The sequence below is a fragment of the Macrosteles quadrilineatus genome, unplaced genomic scaffold, assembly GCF_028750875.1.
Source record: "Macrosteles quadrilineatus isolate MER2022 unplaced genomic scaffold, UCM_ALF_1.0 Scaffold_4__1_contigs__length_99947679, whole genome shotgun sequence".
Taxonomy (NCBI): Eukaryota; Metazoa; Arthropoda; class Insecta; order Hemiptera; family Cicadellidae; genus Macrosteles; species Macrosteles quadrilineatus.
In genome coordinates this window covers 85,411,717-85,434,715 of record NW_026542597.1, presented here as the reverse complement: position 1 = coordinate 85,434,715, position 22,999 = coordinate 85,411,717, and the positions used below count along the sequence as shown (strand labels likewise).

The following is a 22,999-nucleotide window of genomic DNA, read 5'->3' as shown; positions in this document are numbered from 1 at the left end:
TGGTGTTGTTAAACTCCATGGATGGTGTAAGGGATAAAAAAAAGTAAGGGAGCAGGCACTGGGTAAATACCTGGATTAAAAATTAAGGTATGATTTTAATAGTTTAATAAATAACCTGACAAAAGCTAAAGCTAAAGATGGTTCAAAAATTGGACCCAGCTGTTTCTAATCGTTGTGTAATAAATAATCATGTTAATACAAACAGCTGATCTTAGTCAACAATGCTACACTAATAATCTCACACCATATACACTTACCTTGCTTAAATACGCACTGCGTTGTTGTATAAATAATAATAATAATATTACAGTAGTTAATGTGTCATAGCCTAAAACGTGTAATCTTATAGTAGCATTCTTATTCCGAATACTACAATAGTGTAGGTTCTTTAGAATTCAGGATTCAACAAACCACAAACTAAGCAACCTAGTGAAGTAACTATTTCCATCATTTGTTTAAACTACCCAAATATAAACATTAAACAACTACAGTAACATGATTCAATTTTTTGTAATGGCACAAAAAACGTTTGCTCTGTTCACTTTTACTTTCACCTGTGAAAAAGCAATCGGAGAAAGTGGAGAGTAATCGTTATGGTCACGTGTGCTCGTTTAGGGTCGTTAATAATCGTGTGTGTTCATTCATGATCGTGCGTGCTTGTTTACAATCATTTACGTTTTTTCATGATCGTGTATGCAGCGATTGTTTATGATCATAAATGTTCGTTCATGATCGTCCAATAAGTACTGCATGCTCTTTTTCGTTCGTTTATGGTTGTGTGAACTTGTATAAATCGGTTCAAATACGTGAAATCTGTTAAATGGGTTAAGTCTCGTTTGAATCTGTTCGACACCGTTTCATATTGTTTATTAGTTTATTGTTGTATGGAATCGTATATAACTTTAAAAACCGTTAACGATTGTTTACGGCAATGCTATGCTATTCATGGTTGTACTTCGTGATAGTTTTTGATTGTTTACGATATGTTCGTTTAGATAGTCTATGATTATATATGGTCGTTTATGATTGTATGCGATCGTTTATGATTGTATAAGGTCTTTTATGATTGTATACGATCGTTTATGAGTGTATACTATTGTTTATGATTGTATACGGTCGTTTATGATTGCATACGGTCGTTTATGATTGTATACGATCGTTTATGATTGCATACGGTCGTTTATGATTGTGTACTGTCGTTTATTATTTTTTATTATTATTTCATATTATTATTATTATTATATTATTATTATTATATTATTATTATTATTATATTATTATTATTATTATATTATTATATCGTTTATTATTATTATGATTGTATACGATCGTTTATGATTCTATACGATCGTTTATGATTCTATACGATCGTTTATGATTCTATACGATCTTTTATGATTGTATACGGTCGTTTATGATTGTATAGGTCGTTTATGATTGTAGACGACCGTTTATGATTGTTTCCGGTTGTTTATGATTGTGTCTAGAGTATAATATCGTTATTACGATCGTTTATGATCGTTTATGATTGTGTGTCATCCACACTCGCGGCATCCCTTGCATCTGAGCTGTGTTTGCGGAAGACCGCCGGGAATGCCGTTGTCACGCTTTTGTCGTGTCGCGGTGATGCGTCAACCTTGTCTTTTGCTAATCTTCCCATCTGCGACATTGCAATGCTGTGGCTTCCCTGTAGACAAAGGCCACGTGTTTCATTACCTCTTTGTTGGATGTTTATTTTATTATCATAAAGGTTTTAGAAAAACGATTTATCATTATTGCTTAAGATCGATAATTTATTAGATTCTGATATAACAAAAACATACAAAATACATTGTTAATTAGCATATATTACTTTGTAAGTAGTTGAAACTCTTAATTATTGCTTATTTAAGAATTAACTAAATTGTGTAAACTGTGTAACGAACTGGTTGAAACAAATAATTCATTACTGAAAAATTGCATTGTACACGACGTATATATTTATATATATATATTTTAATGGAGCATCTCATTCAATAAGCCAGTGCATTATCAATATAAGATAATTGATACAGCTTTTATCGGTGAGGAACAGTTTTCTCAATAATTATATCTGAATTGGAAACTATTTTCAGAGCTAAAAATCCTACAATTGCTATGTTTCTTTGCCCTGATTCAATTCAACAACTCAGTGGCTGAAATTTAATTCAAAACGCTTACTTCCCACATCGAAAAAATTATTTTTGTTTTTGCATGTTAACTCTAAATTAATTCTAAATTTCATATAACGTAATTATTTAACCAACACGGTTTATTTTCGGTAAAATCTGTGAGCGGTCGGATATTATAATTCAGTTACTCTAGTGACTTTACAAACCCTAAATTTAGGCTTGCAATTTAGCTCCAAATACACTAGACTTTTGGAACGTAGAAAAATCAAATATTTCTCTAATGAAATAAAAATATTAAATACAATTAACACATTCCTAATAAAAAGTATTCGCACGTTCCGCCCATTATTTTGTTTCTCGGTTTAAATCAATTAAATAATCCTTAGCTCGAGATTATGTTTCAGTAGAACCATATTTAATATCTTTTGTCAAAAGGTGTATAAAACGTCTTGTAAAAGAGCCATGAAACTTTGATAAGTGAGTTGTTCCCGTCCCTATTTAGAGAGTGAATCTGGTTCTCTCAACGCCACTTATCTCTGTTTGTAAGGTATTAAGATACGCTAATCCAAATGTTTCATCAAAACTGTCTAGGCGATATCATAGCTGCTATTACTATTTGGAAAGATTCCTGAAAATATGTGTCACCCACTTGCCAAAATTGTTATAAAACTTTGAGACTTCTATAAACACAGTTTTAGTGTTTTCATTTCAACCTTTTCTTAATTTTACAACAGATTATTACTACAACCATAGACAAAAAGAATTAAACTGTCAGCCGTGCTGCAGTTGCCATAGGTTCTGGCGCACACCGCTGGGATCACCATGTGGTTACGGCATACGCGCTACGTAACTACACGGCACTCCCAGAGGTGTGCGCCAGAACCTACGGTAACCATGGTAACCACAGCACAGCTGACAGTCAATATTTAATTATTTTGTCTATGCTACAACACGCCTCTTGTACACAAATATACAAAACAATTTCATATAAAGTCTAGAAAGCTTTACTGACCAATGAAAACTTGGGGAGCGAGTTTGATTAGTGGTAGAGCACGAGGCTTTGGTCACAGAGTCCCCGGGTTCAAATCCCGCCAATCGCCATTTTATCCATGTTATACTGCCGCGACCCTTTAAAGCCTTAAGTAATTTGTAAACACCTTCGAGCTAGAACCTAGCGTCATAGAACCAAGGATGTAATAAGGGAGGCATACAACTCAAATCCGCACAAAATTTTAACCTTCAAAAACTTCAATTAGTTCACATTTTCCCACACAACAATACACATGACCCAATGCATGTTTCACCATGTACCAACACGTCTGTAAACATGTCCTAGTGTTATCTGGCTCCCGTCAGACTTATCAGGTGAGCAAACGTTGCGTAAAATGGTGGTTCACTGAAAATCTCAACTTTATGGGGATCGTGACCGAATCTTATGGGGTTTACGGTGTATTCAACGTGTGATATCAATGTTATCAATGAAGTCACTGGTAATTTATACTGTGATAAACACTGTAATTGTTTAGGTTGGTGGGAAAGAGGGTGATGTAATTGGTACGTTGATTTTTAGGTATACATTAAAATAAATGTAGTATTACACATCTGGGAATGGAGCTAAACTGGGTGTGATTTACCTCAAATATGAGTGAAGGATGAATGTAGCCTAATGGAGAAGGTTGGGTATTAATTGCGCCAACTGACCCGAGTCAGGTAGTCGGGTATTCTTGAATTGCGCCAACTACTCCAGGTACCCGATATGTTTCTTAACTAAGCCAAGTGCCTTCTTTGACTGTATAATTGAGTAGGTTAGGTTAGTTTAGGTTAGGTTAGGTTAGGTTAGATTAGGTTTGGTTAGGTTAGGATAGGTTAGAATGACACGTAAACAAGGGTATTCCTTCTGCCAGCAACTCCCCCCTACCTGACTTGGCCTTGGCGCAATTAAGGAACATTTTTGGCACCCTTTGAGGGCTTGGTGCAAATAAGGAACTCTCCGAGGCAATTAATGCACGACCATGGAGTAGGATGCCCTTTGTAGCTTCTTTACTCACTAACACCCGTTGTTACTCCTGCCAGGATTATTAAAAACCCAATGATCAAAGACAGCTGGTGACAATATAACAGAAGCATGGCTCGTCAAATTTACAAATTTTGTCGACTAGGTCAGAATGTTACTCATTAAAAACAAAACAAAAGTTTTTAGTATATTTTTCATTATTGATACAGAAACATGTTTCTTAAACATTTACATGAATTAATCTAGTTTTCTCTTTTCTCAGAATAGCGTGGGACTTCATTCCCTAAGGTCCCTGGTTCGAATCCTGCAAATCACCATTAATTCTTTTCTTAATGATAATGCCACATCCTCTAGGCCTAGCCTAAAGTAATGTGGGAAACAGTTCCGGGCTTAAACCTAGAGTCCATGTATGTGAAGATGGGACATACAAAATCTCTTCCTTTGTTAATCCATCTTATTTCTAAAACTACTTAAAAAAAAGAACGGTTGAAGAGGAAAATATAATTTACACGTCCTTGCCCGTTGACCTTATGATGCATTGTGACCTTGACTTAGGCAAAGCGGGTGAACATTGTAATTTATATCCTCAATCAATTACGTGACTGGAATTATGTAAAGTTGTATAAGTCGCAAAGAATTTCTGCGTAAGATATAATTCAAGTAAATGTGAGCATAGGTTTTGTCTATAAACTGAGTTGTTTTTTTAAGTTGAGTGAACAGTGGTTTTTACTTTAAAACAGTGGTTTTGCTACAAAAAACGCAATACTTGGATGGAAGTTAAACAAATATGTACTTCGTTGTTGGATTGTCATGTGTAGTGATTCGCTGAATAGAATGTTAAATAGCAACATTTAAATTCCAAGTTGAGAGGTGTTAGTTTTCCGATAGGTGATTCATAGATTTGATGTAATTTTTCCTCCTACTTTTCGTTGTTTTACGGAACGTTTAAACCCTAAAAAACTATCAATAGATAAAAAATATGTGGTTTCCTTTGGGATTATAACTAAAAAAGGCAAACAGTATAGTTAACCCAAAAACTACAAATATTTTAACACAAAAAATGTTACAGTCTATGTAAGCGCACTTAAGAACCAGACATAAAACACGTAAAACGGGTTTAAAACCGAATGTAAAGTCTTTCACTGTATCTTCAGTCGATTCCTTTTCCTTTTAGTATATGATAACAAAATTTAATCCTTTGCATTTTTATTACTCTGAGCAGATGAAATATAATGACATACCCAAATAATTTAGGTTTAGTAACGCATCTACAAACTATTAATCATCAAATTCAGCAGGTGCAGAACACATTTCTATGTTGTAACACGTATGGTTTGAACATTTTCTAACCAATTGGTACACTTGATGTAATGGTAGTGAACATTCCATAGGTTTTATTTTATAGGAGAATGTTTTATAAAGAATAATTGACTAGTTTACAATCTGTTAATAAATTATTATTAACTGTCAAAAAGATACGTTTAATGAAACCAACTTTAAAAGTTGCAGGCAGTTAAAATTTTATAAATGTTGTATTGTTTGTTTAAAGTCCTACAATACAGAAATCTTTAGCTCAAAGAACAATATTTGTTTGCTTAAAAGGTTGTCTATCAGTTTACTGTGACAAACCTTTAACAAATCTGTTCATTATTACGTATTTGTGATCGGAAGGGATTGAACCTGGTGCTCCGAAAGAGAATTTTCGTGAACCAACCACTTGACAAACTGAAACCCAGAAACAGTTTATAAAAAAAATTCTTCATAAAAAGGTACATTAAATCATTGACATACTGAAAGTATAGCAAAAGTAGACTTTTCATCCTGTAGAAACTGAAGGCTGATTTTATGAAAAGTTTGTTGGTTGTGGTTGATTGCATTAATATCTTGTAGATTTTATTATTTTATATAATACGAAAATATTACTTAAGTTTTTACAACAACAAAGCAACAATAGTAAGCAAACCCTACATAGACCCTCTACATCAGAAAAAAACATATTCCTTTTAACTGTCTTCTGGTCCAAAAAAATGACAAACTATGGGTGAAATTGCATATGAATGAACCATATGAACGTCATAATACTTTTTATGTACGATTCTCTTCCATTTCTTTTAAAATGTGTATATGATAGCTATCCCCCTACGGAAGTACACTTTGAACATGAACAACAAGCTAAGCAAAGTAAGTCAAAACTTGATTTATTCTATGAATGTCTAACGATGCACATTGTTAAGTTTCCTCGTCTAGATTTTGACGTCACATTTTCCTCGTGTACCAGATAAGATTTTGACGGGATTTATCATTCAAGGTTTTGCAAATTTGGCTTCGTTTGAAGGACATTGTCTTCATTACATTTAAATACCCGTATTACTGTAAAATATTTATTAGTTAGTACGTGTTTTCTTCTGTTACTTTTCCCAAACATGTTTTTAGAGTATTTTTATTCCCAAATTTATTTTTTTAGTCAGTTTAATTAGTTACTAGCAACCTCATTAAGGATCAACAAAAATAATTAACTCTTTGTGATGCTCCAATGCTGTTACCAAAAATACGCAAAATATTCGAATAACGATTAAAAAGCAAACATAAAAAATATATTCTACGTATACATCTAGATAAATTAATTATGACTAGTTCAATACATTTGTCAAAACGTAGAACACTGAAATATGTGGATGATTTAAGGAGTTTGCAATACAGGCAAGGTCTATAAAATGTGTGGAAATCATATAATTTATAATTTCCTATATACATTAGGTGAACCTATAGCTTATATTGAGCTTCAAACCCCCAGACTACAGTTTTATCAGTTTTATCAGTATTATCACATATTTAAAAGTCATTGGTGTTTGGACGGATTCGAACCTAAAACCTTCCGAGCATTAGTTCCACCACAGACAAGGGAAAACACACGTTCTAAGCTCTAGACTAACCGTGTTACAGCTAAACAAAAAATTGTCAAATCAAAATAGTCACCTCGTCAGTTCTATAGAAATTCATAGGATCTTTTGAGTTTTGAAATTGCTGTTGCAAATTGTGTTTTAAGATCACATTGACCATTGGGCTTACATTAAAAATGGTCAAGTCACAAAAGTAAAAAAGTCTCACATAAAATATATAATTCCATTCTACAGTAATCCTTCGCAAATACCGGTGTTAAAATACGCCAAGTTGATACGCCATAGCAATTAGTAATGTTATATAATTTACATATTGTTAATAGTTTTTTAACATTTACACAACAAACCGAAATATTTTATACCACAATTAGAGCAATACCATCTTTTCCTCATCAACTAATTAGTCTAGATATACCACTATGACATCCCACATGTTACAAAAGATTTACGAAATGGAAAAATCCACTAATTGATCTCCAGTAACTTGCTCCTCCAAGAGTGGTCCTCTGAGAGTCTGGGGGGCTGCTGGACCCCTGGGGTACCAAGGGGGCCGGGGGGTTCTAGAGGGGGGCGCTGACGGTTCTGGTTGTCAGTAGTTGTCGGGCGGCGGTAGACGGTAGAAGTGTAGCGGAGTGAAACCAAAACCTGGAGTAGACTGAACACAACATGTTTGGCAAGTGTTAGTGTCTGTGTGTTCGTCCTGCTTGATTTAATTTAGTTAATTTTATTTAATTATATTATTTTTAAGCATTATGTCAGATTTTTTTACATTTTGTAAGTGCAATTTTTGTGTGATCAGAATAATTTTAACTTTTTTTTATTGTATAAAAGCTTAATATTTTTTTAGGGTATAATATAGATATACGATTGTAAACGGATAGAAAAAACACTATAATGGTGCACTTGATAATATTAAACTATCAACAATTTTGTAATAAATAGTTTGTTTGGCAAATGAGAAAGTTTTTAAAATACTGTACACGTATAGTATAAAATTGAGAATAACTTTTTACTAGTAAAAACTAAGTAACTTTGAAACTTAATGTAATATCTAGCCCTTTTTACATCAATATTTTGACGCCTGCAAATAAGTTAAAATCTTTATAGCTTTGCAACAGTTTATGAAATTTTATGGTATTGCCTCTAAAAAGGGAATAATTCTATGGTGTGGGAAGCTAAACATTGGATATAAATGTTTTGTAATCTTATTTAGTCTTGAAACCAAGTATTGTCAAAAATACTCAAAAGTTTTACCGTGTATAATTTTAAAAGTTTGAATGTCAAGTTGGTTTTTTCTACTTGTAAAATTGTAACAGAATTCCTATTTTGAAAATAATTAATAGGCACATTTACAATGCATGCAACAATATAATGTATACTATTGTTGGTCAAATCTCTTACCCCAAAAGTATAATAGTTAACAAATACAAAAATACTAGAAAAGAATACAGCCGTTTATCTTAAAAATATTACACGTAGTGTTATCAATAAGTTAACAATGTGTACGTTATTTTTCACCAATCTTATCATATGTTTTAACCGCGAGAAGCAACAGTCAGTCTGAAGGTCATTGATAACAATGGAGCAGACCCAGCATTAATTATGAGCAGGTGATTTTATCTCGATTCTACAAAAGTTGCCGAAGCTGCAGCGTTTATCTTTTCGTGGAAAACTGCATTTTCAAAACAAACAAGCGGCATTTCAAGCTAAAATTGCAACTACTATGAATTCAATCAATTATACAATGTTTAGCTTAGTATAAAATGGAGAGGTATAAGCGCAGATTGGTGTTGTGATGTGAATATACTACATAAATGACTCATATAAACTTTTATATAGACATTAGCTGCAACGATTAATTATTTTACGGTTATGTGGCGAACTACAACACAAAAAAATATTTTTATTTCCCTATACATTTTCATATAACGTTTAATCGTCTACAAATAGGCCCGAGTATAATCCTGTGTTACCGTAGGTATTAAAATAAACCATAGTAATTTAATTTAAATGATAAAAACCCCTGACAACTTATATCATGACCAAACACTACAGTTTTTAAAGTTGTTTAAACGGTTCAATTCTGTAAAAAAAATGTTACCTAACCTAGCTTGATTTGATGACCAAATTTTAAATATTTTACTACCTAAGCACGAAAAGCATAACACGATTAGGCCAATTAAATAAAAAATTTCAGAAACTGCTTTTGACTAAAATAAGTTGATAACTACTTTATTATCATTAATAAAAATGATTTTTTTTCTGTTTAGATATTTTATATCAATCAAGTTTAACGTTTTATGCGGGTTAATTTTACTCGCACGCATACACAATCATATTTCAATTCATTGTTTGTCCTCAAATTCGCATGTGTATTTTATCGTGAGTTGTATGATTGAGTGTTTATATTTATTATCACTTACTTAGGATGCTAAAATAAACCACCCATCTATATGGACCAGGTTTACTTGGCTATATTTGGTGAACTATGGCCAGTTTTACACGGAAACATATTTGTAAAAACCTAAAAATGTGCTACTACTTTTTTCAGATTGTATGACTATAACTATAATAGTAGATGAGGACATAAAAGATTACGGTTTGATATGGCTGCAAAGGTAATTTGTAAAAAAATTAAAACCCACATACACAAAATGTATTTTTATTTAAAAACTATAAATCTCAACACACATATAATAAACATAATTCATATTAGTATATTTATAGTCAAAAAACTTAACAGTATTTGCCAATCAACTAAAATGTTCATATTTATGTTTTAATTTAACACTCGCTACTTTGAACGATTCCTCAGTTTTGGTACAATTTTCGTACGACTACGACCACTTGTTTAAATAATGCTGTAAAGCGAAACAGATAAGTCCTTGAACTTTACGCAGCTGTTTTCATTTATTCGTTGTACCATTTACTATTGGATAGTCAGTCTGTTGGTGACTCACATCAACTACGAAGATTTTGATCAAAAATACCCCCGCCACAGCAAACCTGCAGACTAAGTGAATTTTCATTTGCCTGAATTTATTTTCAATAAAATTTATTTAAATGACATTAGGTTTAACAAGTACTTAGGTTTGCTGCTACAGGGAGGATAATTAAGTGTGTTTTAGTAAAATAGCTTAAAATAAAATAAATAATTTCAAGTTTGGTCAAAATATAGTGTAAATTAAGTGATTTAGATTTACACACTTCTAAACTATACTGAAAAATCGTTTTTGTTAAATACACTTATTTTTACATGTCTTACTTGTGGTCCAACAGAATTTGGTGTTCTTTTAAGAAGAGCTATCATCTCAAAGATACGAGGATGGGTGTGTATTTATGGTTTTTTTCTCCACTTCAAAACTATTAAGAGCAAATAACAAAGAGTATTTTGAACTTAAATGCTTAAATCCATCAATTTTTTTAGTATTAAATGCTTCCAGGCGCAACTGGACATGGAAAACATTCTAAGGATTATTAAAGGTAGAATGAGTTTAACTCATCATCCACGGTCAATTGTCCAATTTAGTATTTTGTTTGACAAACTAGTAAATCATATGCAATCACACTAATAATAGACTACTATCAGGCAAAACTATTTACTACGATTGTAAATTGTTGTCCATTTACTGATAATGTTTTAACTGAAATACTCGTATATATGATTCACTTGAAATTGATGAGATTCGACTCTGCTTTTTAGCTAAAATTTTAATTTAAAAATTGAGTTGATGACCAAATTAGTTTTTTTCCAACCTATTAATGTTGATAACAATCGCATTTAAAAGAAGGTAAAACTAATGATTTTTAATATTTTTTATTTACGGTTTTACAATTTTTTTTATATGCTGTGGAATGAACCCGTCTCATACTAAAGATTAATCAGTTGTTATTTTCAATAATATTCTATTTGTTTTTTATTATTTTTTTGTAAATTTATTAATTATCTTTTTGATTGATCCTGGTTTAAGGTTAGTTTTTTTAGTACATTATCAACTAACTTGGTTATTTGTAAAAGTTATTGATATATTATATTGGCTTTTATGATTTAATACAGCACTTAATTTATTAATTATCTTTTTGATTGATCCTGGTTTAAGGTCAGTTTTTTAGTACATTATCAATTAACTTGGTTATTTGTAAAAGTTATTGATATATTATATTGGCTTTTATGATTTAATACAGCACTTAATTTATTAATTATCTTTTTGATTGATCCTGGTTTAAGGTCAGTTTTTTAGTACATTATCAATTAACTTGGTTATTTGTAAAAGTTATTGATATATTATATTGGCTTTTATGATTTAATACAGCACTTAAATACAGATTTAAGATTGTTTTTCAAGTTTGGTAAAAAAATATACGTAGATAATACTATGATATACTATAGGGATATACCCTCAACTTTTCATTGATACCCATACTAACGGTTTAAAAAAACTTCACCCCTACAATCCTATAGAAAATGTATTGCAATTGTTCTATCAAATTCACACATACCAGTTACTAAAGAGTAACATGTTGGGTATTGTAAAAGTACAATACCCAACATCGCATCTTATAATAGTGTAATTTATATTCTTTGAATCATAAATAACTGATACAGTTTAGGTAAAAGGATCGTGCCAGATTCTTTTCTAAGTGATCTTTGTATAAAGTTATGAGTTTTCCATTACGGTATTGTTAAGGAAGCGCCCCACCCAGTGTCAGATGGGCACTCATGTATTATCTCAGCTCTTTCCATAGGTCTTATAGGTCACGCTATAACCTTTAACCTACTTAAAATCCACTTTTATTAGAATATTAGAATGAAATATACATTACTTATATACGAGTACAGTAGTCTAGTAAGAATCTTGGTTGCTCTAAAATGTGTGTGGCTTTTAGACTTTGATTTAGAGATAAACTAACTATGTTTATAGTCAAATTCTTAATTGGGATAAAATACATGATGTTTTTCTTGAAGATTTGTACTGTAAACTTTAATTTTGAAAAAAAAGTATGTTTCACTTACTTTTACTAATGTTTTAACAGTGCTGCATCATTCGCGCTGATTTTGAACTTAATTTAAAATACAACAATTTTTATCCTCACTGAATCAGTAATCGTTTTTAATTCATATCTTAAAGGACAACGGGCTAGGTATATCTGTAATAGAGCCAAAATTGATTCCACACAACCTATTAAACATAGACCAACATTCAATTTTTTTTTTTCTAAAATACAAAACATCAATTTTGTTAGTAATTTTTATTTCATAATAAACATTGTTGTAAAACTTATGTAGGTCTTTACTTCCCAAATAGTAAACAAATAACCTTGTAAATTAAAGTACTTACAAGATCAAATGAATGAGAAATAACTTATCAGGGGCGAATTTATCCAACACACACATTTTTATCCAATGGCAACATCCTAATTCTGGAAAATAAAAGTACCAGTAAACATTATTATTCATATTCTGTATATATTTTAAGGTTATGTTGTAATTATTCAAATTAATAATAACTATGTTGAAGAAAGAACCTTGAAGACAGTGTAGGTAGATACAAATATTTGGCGTAAGCATGACGCTAACAGCTGACGATACCTAACAATGTTTGCAGTCTTGAACATATATTCAGCCACGCAATGTGATAAGAAAACTGCATGTAAAGCTTTCTAGGAATAGCTTCCTGACTCCATTCCCTTTTGATACTGCAAGTTCTCATCCTAACATACAATCTGGTGTTGTAAATGTTTTGGTGTCTTTTTCGTGTTCTTATCGCTTGAGAACGACCAATAGTTATGACTGTTTGTCTATTTTTTCTAGTAAATTACAAATTTAGAATTTCCGGAGACTCTTACTTCTCCTGTTTTTGCAGACACCAAGAAGGTGATTAGGTTCGATGACATATCTGACTCTATATCAATATTCTGTCCCCAATCGTGAATGCCATTCTTTCATTGATCAGTGCATCAACTTTGTACACACCCTACAACCTCCAATGCTCATAAACTCTTTTCACTCCTGTTTTTGCAGGCACCAAGAAGGTAATCGGCATCGATGACATCAATGACTCTATACGAATAACGTCTTCAGCCATTCTTTGCCAAATCAGCACTTCAGTACACCAAGGGATATCTTCAGGGGGGGGGGTTGATATCGATGCCATCACTATCAATACGAGTTTCTCCTTAGACCACCCATCATGAATATCATTCATTGCTAAATCAGTGCTTAACCTTTTGCATTGACTTCTAAGCCCCTTTAACTTCCGGAGACTCTCATCTCTTCTGTTTTTTGCAGACACCAAGAAGGTGATCGGCATCGATGACATCACTGACTCCAAGACCATCTGGCGGTGCTTGGCTGCCGAGCTGGTGGGAACGCTGCTCCTGGTGCTGATAGGGACAGGATCTTGCACGGACGTGCAGAGCACTGCTGGGGATGCCGTGGTCAGGATCGCACTCACCTTCGGGTTCATCATCGCTACTATGGTCCAGGTCAGAGGAAGCTGTAAATGATTAGTCTGTACTCTATAGTCTTCCTTTAAGTACATGTCCAAAAGGTGAATCGATCTCAGCCTAGCCACCGAGGCTGAATCTTCCAACTACAAATGATCGGTATCGGTACGGATCGGTATCGAAACGTATCCATCCAACATGGTTGACGTCTGAACCCACAACGGTTATGAGAATTCTTTGTTTAGAGTTCATTGCTAGGTGTGTGTTGAAAATATATAGTGTGGGAATGTATCATTAGTGGTAAAACAAAGTTTCTACGTAATTTTGAGATTCATATTCTGATCTAGTCAGCAGGAGAACCTACAAAACTTTACTTTTGGACATTGAAGTGGACATCTCCCCTACATGGACTAGCTGTAGCTATTATTGAATAGAACATCTGTATGATGATCCTCTAACATAGTACGTTACTTTTAAGCTATATATCCAAACACCCCTTTTTTGTCACTGGGTTATGCACGCCAATCAATGGCCAAAGCTAGCTTTAACCCTGCCCTGTTGAGTAAAATAAGTACTACTAGTTGTATCTTCTAGTTTAAAAACATTATACTAATGATAATTGCGTCCTCTGATAGTTATGAGTCCTAACATCACACTTAAACTTTCTGCAACGTTTCAAATAAACAATTCAACTGGAATCTTGATGTAAGGCAAGTAAAGACTGGCAACAGTTAAACTAGCCTACATCGTGGACACCGTGAAGACTGTTTTTACCAAATCCTCTTCTGAAAATCGTCAAACCATCTTCCACCTTCAAAACCAAACCCGATCGACAAAGCCCGAGGCAAATTTATCGTTCTAACATATCCGCAAACATATGACCGGCTTGAGGTATGCGACGCGTACTTGACATTACTGCACACCATTCATGTAACCTTTCTATCACAATGGCGTGATTACCCAGATGGATGGATCAATCACCATTACAGTCTTGATGCTTATCGGGTCACGATCACAAGAAGATGTATAGCACCACACCTCGCACCTGTGCCTACTGTTAACCGGCCTTGTAACGGTCCCACATCGAGTGGTTTATAGGAGTGGATTGAGTTTGTAGATTTCCACTTTGGTTTGTCGGTGCCTATATTTGGGTATTGGATAGGCAAAGCCATGAAGCAAATGGTTTAAAGGTAATCGTAAACTGTATTCTGTCATAAATGGCACTATAGTTTGAACGCTTTCTCTTGTAGCTACTTGTTCAAATTCCCAATAGCTTAAAGAATCTATAAAAGTTCTTGCTATAAAATATTTCCGAGATGCAGTTGATCAGAGGCCAACTTTAAGCCAGGTCTACCAACTTAGAAAACAAAAGTGGTGTATTTCGCAGGTGACAAGAACTTTCCCCACATTCGAGAACTCAACAAGAGCCACATAAAAAATATTATTAGGGTTTATGAAATCATGGGCGGGGTCAATTAAGGCAATAATGGGGGTTACGTCAGTGGAAACTCCTGGTGGTTGCGATTCTTAACAAGTTTATAGCACAGGAAGGCAACGACGTTCAGGAATGAGAAAAGTAGGTTGGCTGACTCAGCTGGGAAGTTTATAGTCCTTTTGTGGGAGAATTTATCATCTCGTAAGATCTTGAAGTTGGTGCTTGGATGTTGGTGATTTTTTCTGTGAAAAAGAGATTGTCCATTGACACTAAGGCGTGAAATTGGGAAAAATGTGTAGAAGTTACAAAAAAAGTCCAAATCATTCTCTTAATAGTTTTCTTTGAATGAAACTCTTTTGGCCGAAAATACGTTATGACACTACCCTAATTAAGCAAACTTTCATATGTTGTGAAATTTTCTCCTTCAGCTATAATGTAACAACTGCAAAAACACTAAATCGTTTGTTTTAAGCTCTACAAAATAATTTGGAAATAAATTGCAAAGTTTTATGTTTTAATGGTCGAAAATGGGAAAACTCAATTTTAACCCTTAAAACCCCATTCCCATAGTACGATTTTGCTGGTTCGTGAAATAGATACAGTAGAAGTCAAATAGGTTTACACGTATGTATGAAATTTCATCAAAATCGGAAATTTTTTACTCAATAGATTAAATAGCCTATATCGAATTCAACGAATGGTGTTTTTGACATATACTGTAGCTTGCTCCCTTTATGGGAAACTCGCTTAGGTTTTGTAATCTTATTACCAAAGAAGGATAAGTGTAAGATGGAGTAATCTGTATTGTGTACCTTAGTTACTGACTAAGGTCAGATTGTTTTAGTCAAGATAATTATTTAAAACCCCCAATGGTCAAAGACTGGTCTAGTTTCAAACAAATGAATAAAATTGAGTTTTCTCAAGATCACAGAGGTGACCTTCTAATTACTTGACGAATATTAAAACATTCCGTACTGGTTCGATCTTTTAAATTTCTCAAATCACAGCATTAAATCCTTATATTCAATTCAAACAGCATAATGTCAAAGCACAAATACGAAATAACTACTTTGTAACTGTGAACAAAGCGACACTGTTTTACCAATTTTGTAATGAATAAGCTATTTGTAAACTTACAATATCCGTAGCTAAACAGCAACTGGTGTGGAAATTAGAATACAATAGGTGTTGAGCAACAGGTCAGAGCGACTCGCCTGGAATAGGCTAAAGAAATTACTAACAAGTGTCGAAAAAGGGCAACGACTTTTTAAATTCACAGAAAATTCCGTTTAAAGCATTAATGACATGAAAATAAAAACGTTGTACTATCGTTCATGGAGTTGGGTGCAGGTTGCCAAAAACTGTTTAGGGTATTTCATGCTGCTACAAACTGGATATCCAACGGCAGGTTTCAAAATCTTAAGAATTTATTTTTTGAAAATTTCTTTTGTATTTTTTTTTTTATTTTATTTACTTTCTTCATGACTCCCTTTCTTGCTTGATCATGTTGTGTATCATCGAAAAAAGCTATCTAGTATCCATTAAAAGTTGTCGAATATAGATTTAAAGTTATCGATTATCGATTTAAAGTTATCGATTATCGATTTAAAGTTATCGATTATCGATTTAAAGTTATCGATTATCGATTTAAAGTTATCAACTATCGATTTAAAGTTATCGACTATCTATTTAAAGTTATGGACTATCGATTTAAAGTTATCGACTATCGATTTAAAGTTATCGATTATCGATTTAGTTATCGATAGGAATATTAAATCGATCCTTCAACTCACAAATTTCTTACTACTAAACCGATTCATAATGAATACGTGTTAAGGAATATGTGATTAGCAAGAAGCAAAATAAAGAAACATATTTTTGCATCATACCCACATCATGCTCATGGTGTTTTCTCATAGGTTTTTATCTAAAATAAATTAAACTCAAACTAAGTGCTCTCATTGAGACAGCTCAATCAGTTAGCCATGCCATAACGGATCCTAACCGGTTGTCATACTTTACATAACACGTATGTGTGTGTGTGTGCGTGTGTGTGGTCACGGTCCCATTGATACTTGTGTTCAGTTCCATCGTCCCGTGTCCTATTCTCACGACACGAACGCCCACTCAATAGCATTCACTTTCATAGGTCAGGAGCGAAACATGTGGGCCACGCTGTATTTTGAATGTATCACGGGCTTAAAATTTGTCCAAAGGGTTTTTTAGGTTAACTATTTGTACTTGTATCATGTGCAAGATATTTTTGTGGGGGAGCGAGCTGGTCTATTATAGTTGTTAGAGCGCGGGACTCCCGTTCCTGGGGTCCCGGGCTCAAATCTCGCCAAATCACCAATAGATTTTACCTAAGTAATAATGCCGTAACTCCTAGGCCTAGCCTGAAGTAATGTGAAAACAATTCCGGGCTCGTGCCTAGCGTCCTGGGAAAAAGGTATTTTTGTCAGGAGATTCTATGTTCCATTAAAATTTAAAGGGATAGAAAATTATTCATTTATAATATAGGTTACCTACCCATTTTCTTTGACAATCCACAATCAATTTGATCAGATCAATAGTTTTGTTTGGTTGGCAACGTGATTATGCTACCAATTAATTGCTTTTAAATGTAATGTTTGTGTTTGAATGTTCCTAGTGACGATATGTATTTTTGACGATTTTGACAATCCTATGGGATTTTAAAACGGAAAATAATGCTCCAAAACCAGTCATTTTAAAGTAGATGGATTAATGATAAAAATACCTGTTACCTATGTATTATGGTAGAGATTATATTTTATTGCAATGCAAAATTAGAAACTTCACAAAATACAGAGCACTATCCAGAACGTTTACAACTGTTTTAAAATGTACATCAACAGTTTAAGGTTCTGTGAGGTATTTAAATTTCTGCGGTTCAGTTGATAAAATTATTATTTACCCTAGGAAACTAATTTGTCAGTAATTAATTAAAAAGGTTTGACGTGGGAACAGAGACCATAGTCGAAACAGTTTCATAAAAGATCAAAAGTTTGGAGACCAACGAAGTCTGTTGAACATTCCATTTGATCCTCGCACGCTATCTTCCCTTTTGATTCGGATTTGATTTATTGAATAAATGAATAGACTCAATCAAACCTTTCAAACGTCTCAACCTTTGCTTGAAATGAAGTACCCAAAACAATCTTCTTTGTTGGTACGGTGTGGCGATTATTTCAGTTGAATTTAATATTATGACATTCAGTAGTTCGTCATCCCGTCCCGGATGAATTTCAGACCAACTAAATGTTAACTAGTTTTACTTGTTGTAGAACTAAAGAGCTTACTTAGTTTTATGTATGTGACTAATTATTGTTCGTAAACAAAATACTTAACAACTCATGCCACATGGGTTGAGATATGATGTGAAAAGAATCTTCACTTACAGATGATCAGGTATTTCGCTACTTTTGATTTGGATTTTGATTTTGCGTTGGAAAACTTGATAAAATGTCTACCACAAAGGGTTTTGGCTCAATATTTTCCATCCCAAATTCACTCAATTCCTTTCACATGATCAACTTTATCTAAAGTAGCATCAAGTTACAATAATCAGGCGAATCTTCCCAGACAAGACTTTCCCAGACTGCGTTGGACCAATTATCTCAGAAGAACCGGATTCGCTGAGCGGAAGTCTAGCCTACTTGCAACGCTGACCATCTGACCTAGTGTTGGACGATGACATTGAAAAAATTGTGGCTTGTATACCTTCAGTTTGAATAGTCTTTCTTTGTGATAGTCTGTACTTTCACCGGAAGATCTCTATCATGGGATACTAATAAGTAGGACTCAAAACGGAATCAGCCAATACTTAGGAGAAGTATTCATCTTTCTATCTCGTCTGCCAGCTGCGGAAGTCGTGATTAAAGTACACAAGATCTAAAATGTAGGGAAAATGTGCCTCCTTGAAAGAGCTTCCTAGATTGTTGGTCATTATGGTTTTGCTTATACAATGAAGACTGGGATATTCACCGATCCGATAACAGTTGCCAAAGGATAACAGTTACCAAAGGATAACAGTTGCCAAAGGATAACAGTTACCAAAGGATAACAGTTTCCAAAGGATAATAACGACCAATGTTACCTGCCATTGTCTGAAACATTATCACACATTCATGAAGAACCACATTAAGTCAAACAATTAAACTATTATTGTTAAATCTACCTCAAACCAAAGTGCAAAAGAGTACATAGTCTGCACGATGGAACTTGTCTCCTGGCCCTTCGTTTATTCTTCGTAATGGCCTTGTACCCAGGTAAACACGGGTATGAGACAGGATCCATAATACAGAGTATAGAACTGTCTACTTGCGTAGTTCCACCTAATCCTGATGCTGGTCAGATACCTGGAAGTTGTTTTTACTTGACCTTGCAAACTGAGCATCTTCATAAATTCTAACTGACCACTTAACTTGTATAGAGTTTTCCTAGTTTCTTCAATCAACTGTTAAGGTGTATCTATTTTTTCTAAAATCATGCAGTAAACTTGAACTTGTAGTCATTTATCTGAACATCGCTACAAATAACAAAATGAATCCTTAACTTTCTCAGTGTGAAGACCTCTTCCTAGTTTTCTCAGTCTGCAACTAACAGTAAAAGTGCATCTACTGGATCGTGCAGCAAACTCGACCTTCCATTCTTCTGACCATCGCCATCAGGTGCAAGGTCATGGCCAAAGTCAGTCCAAAAGTCTATCTTGAATATGTCCAATCACTGAAAAAGGAGAACGCGTATTATCTAAGTGAAGTGTTTAAAACTAGAGATTCTTGTTGAGACTCTTGGATTTAATGTTACCAATTTAAATTTTTTACGTTAATCAAACTACCTGTTTTTAAAGTCCACTATGAGCTGATAACCTATTTCATGTCAAACTGTTAAGGAACCTGAAACGGCTTTTTGAATAATATCTCTTATTTAAATTGTATTATATTTTTACTATGCCTATACGCCAGGGTGTGAGGTACAAGGTGAAGATTGGAGGATGGGTGTAGAATAAATTAGATGCTAGCTTTGAGAGGAAGATACCTTATCTTTGTTACTGACTAAGATCAGCTGGGTCCTTAATCAAGGACATCCTTCAATACAAGTTCAAAGATCAAGGATGGTTAGTTTTAAATCATCCTAAAGCTACTGACCTTTTTCATGAACGAACTGATGTCCCTATTCTAAAAGCAATACGGTAATAATAAAGAGAAGGCTGCTGTGAATTTGTTTGAGTTTAGGTACTGGAGGGATCTGTAAAATCTAGGATGGAGGAATCTTGTTCAACACTGTTTAAAAGGTGCTTAGTTGTTTTTGATAACCAGAAATGCGTTCTTGAAACTATACTCCTTCATAATTTCTAACACCATTAATTAGTGTAAAGTAGTGGTAGTCTTAGCAAAACAATAACTCTATTATGTCGCTTAAACACCGTAACTGATCGGATCACCTGCTCAATGTCAAGGACGGTTTCTTCTGTTTAACATTTTCCCAGATTTTACGCTCAATTAACAAGCTTCCGCGACCGCTTCGTCCTTGAACGTGAGACCCTGAAACGGAAGATCAAGTTGAAGGTTTGATAAAGAAGCGTGATAAACCTGAATAAGTAGCTTTCTTTGCCATTTGAAATTTTAGGAAGTGTTTACATCTTGCAAACGTCGCTTCTTCTTTAGGCTTCTGTTTTCTTTATCTTGAAATTGTGTGGTTTTAAAGTAACGATTGAGTGTCAACCGATGATGGTTGAAAAACGTATTAAATTTTGCTCGTGAGAAATGAGAGTTCAAAATGGTTCTCTCCTTTGATTAGAGATATTTATTTTAAGAGTCTAGTATACTAACTCTTTCTTAGTCTACCTATCAAACTAAGAAAAACTTCTTTTGCAAAGTCAGACAAAAATAATTCAAGGAAAAGAGGCGTGGTTTTTATACCTTTGTATACTTATACCTTTGTGTAGCTGAAGTTACTGAAAATTTAGAAAATTAGATCTTAAAAAAATATGTCCAAAACCAATGGCTTTTGTGTAAGAGAAACAAGGGTTTCAATCCTAAATTTGGAGTTGAGTTCGTATACCCAAAAATATATTTCAATCATATTAATATAGAGAAAGTTACACCATCAAAAGAGAAGTCTCTCCTGTGACAAAAGGAAGTAGGGAAACTAAAGACCGTGATCTGATCTGTATGCAAGAAAGATACTATCTAGCACGTAAGATCACAAGAAACAATGGCCTGTCCAAACTCATGAAGTTTATTGGAGCCCTAACTGACCTATCGTTGGTCTTCATCTTAGCCTATTGTTCAACGGGTTCAAAGATAATGGTTGATTATAATTGCTCATCTATTGTTTAAAAAAACTTGTGTAAAAATTAAAAGTGTAGATAGCGATGAGTATTTACGATTTTAAGTTTGAGAGTCACGACGACCAAGATAATAAATTTGTATTTTAACAAATACATTTTTTAAATTGTTAAAAAATTTATTTTAAAATAAAACAACAAACTCAAACTGTGGCAGTTTTATACCTGTACATACATTGGTGGTGAGGTTAGTTTTTATTAAATCTCTTTGCTACACTATACCGATACAAACATTACTTTCTAACAGTCTGATCAATTAAAGTAATTTATACTCATAATTAGTGTCAAAGTAAATGTTAAATTGCCTAAATATTTAACAACAAATATCGAAAACTCAGTATATCTATGTCCATACTACAAAGTCAATCTTTTCCATCAACTTAAAAACATAATTTACTTGAAAGTATTCACACATATTTTCAGGCATATCACCTTCTTCCAAGTACTCGTAATCACACATACCTTCGAATATATCACACACACTGTCAAGTATCTCACCTTCTTTCAAGTATATCCCCACAAACTTCCACTGATGTCCAATTTTGACCACTAGTTACATAGAGACCAAGCTATCCCTACATGGTTGTCCGGTTAACCAATAACGGAGTCAAGGCGAGGTGATGATATGGTGATTATGATTCTAGTGATTACAGTGCAAAAGTGGCATCTTCACAGCTCACTATCACTATCACCGCGGGCGCTCCTGATATGGGACTGTGCTAGGCGTTGGTTTTACAACTGGAGGTTCCAAAATTAATGGAAATGCTGGTTCATGTTTGTTCAGTTGGATTTTATGAATTGTTTTAGTGATTGTGAACAAGTATAGGTGTGTTAGTTATAAGGTAAGGTGATTTGAAAATCTAGGTTGTGGACTAGCATCGTCAACCCCTACTAAGGTAGACATAGTCTATACTTAAGCAAAATTTGGGAAACTTTATTTGTAAATGAATGTGATAAAACGTAGGGAAGATCTTTTTCAAACTATTTTCCCTAACCTTTTAGCCTGTACGTAGAAAAAATATATCGAAAAATGAGTCGGTGTGGCATAAAAGTAATAAATATTTATTTTTCACAATGGAAAAATTTAAACTTATGACTTTTTAACATAAGTTTAACAACAATTTATTATTACCCTGCGTTGGTATTGGAGTGATATTGCAGAAAATTACCATATCATAAAAAAAAATGTTTTCACAACGTTTCATAATCTGAAATATGATCCCTTCTTTAGGTGATAAGGCACATAAAATAACATTTTCCTACAGTCACCTGTAAAAGTGGCCTTCCTCGCACTCATATCACAGAAGGATGCTAATTGCTGCATCTACTTACTTTTTCCGCACACTTTTTACTTTGTAGCACAGTTTTTACTTTTTCGCACACCAGTATTCCAACCAACCAACACAAAACAGTGTGCTTTTATTAAGCTCGTAATACGTGTACGCTTGAAAATAAGCTGGCAACACTTAAAGATATTACGACTACGATCAGCTCGTGCAGCGTTTCCCATTTCGTTCAATGTTTGGATCTAACCTAAACGTTTTGTACACTGTTTGAAAGACTATGTGATGGGTAGTCACCAACCGTGAGAAGAGTAACTGTAGAAAAAATATAATGTATAACGGGAGTGAAAAGTGCCTTTACTGCACTCGAGAAACCTTCCACAAAAACGAATTAATAAAT

General features: G+C 33.7%; 1 protein-coding gene across 3 annotated transcripts in view; it reads left to right on the top strand.

Moving 5' to 3' along the window:
* LOC128992303 (aquaporin AQPcic-like) overlaps positions 1–22,999 on the top strand; it is a 58,962-nt gene that overhangs the window by 11,313 nt on the left and 24,650 nt on the right. Inside the window, exons 1-2 of one of the 3 annotated variants that reach the window (XM_054415801.1) lie at positions 7,650–7,737; positions 13,354–13,550. In XM_054415801.1, coding sequence (XP_054271776.1) covers positions 7,731–7,737; positions 13,354–13,550 — 204 coding nt within the window. In that variant the 5' untranslated portion in view covers positions 7,650–7,730. Of the gene's footprint in view, positions 1–7,649; positions 7,744–13,353; positions 13,551–22,999 lie in introns of those variants that run through there. The other 2 variants (XM_054415800.1, XM_054415799.1) reach the window with 2 other exon arrangements.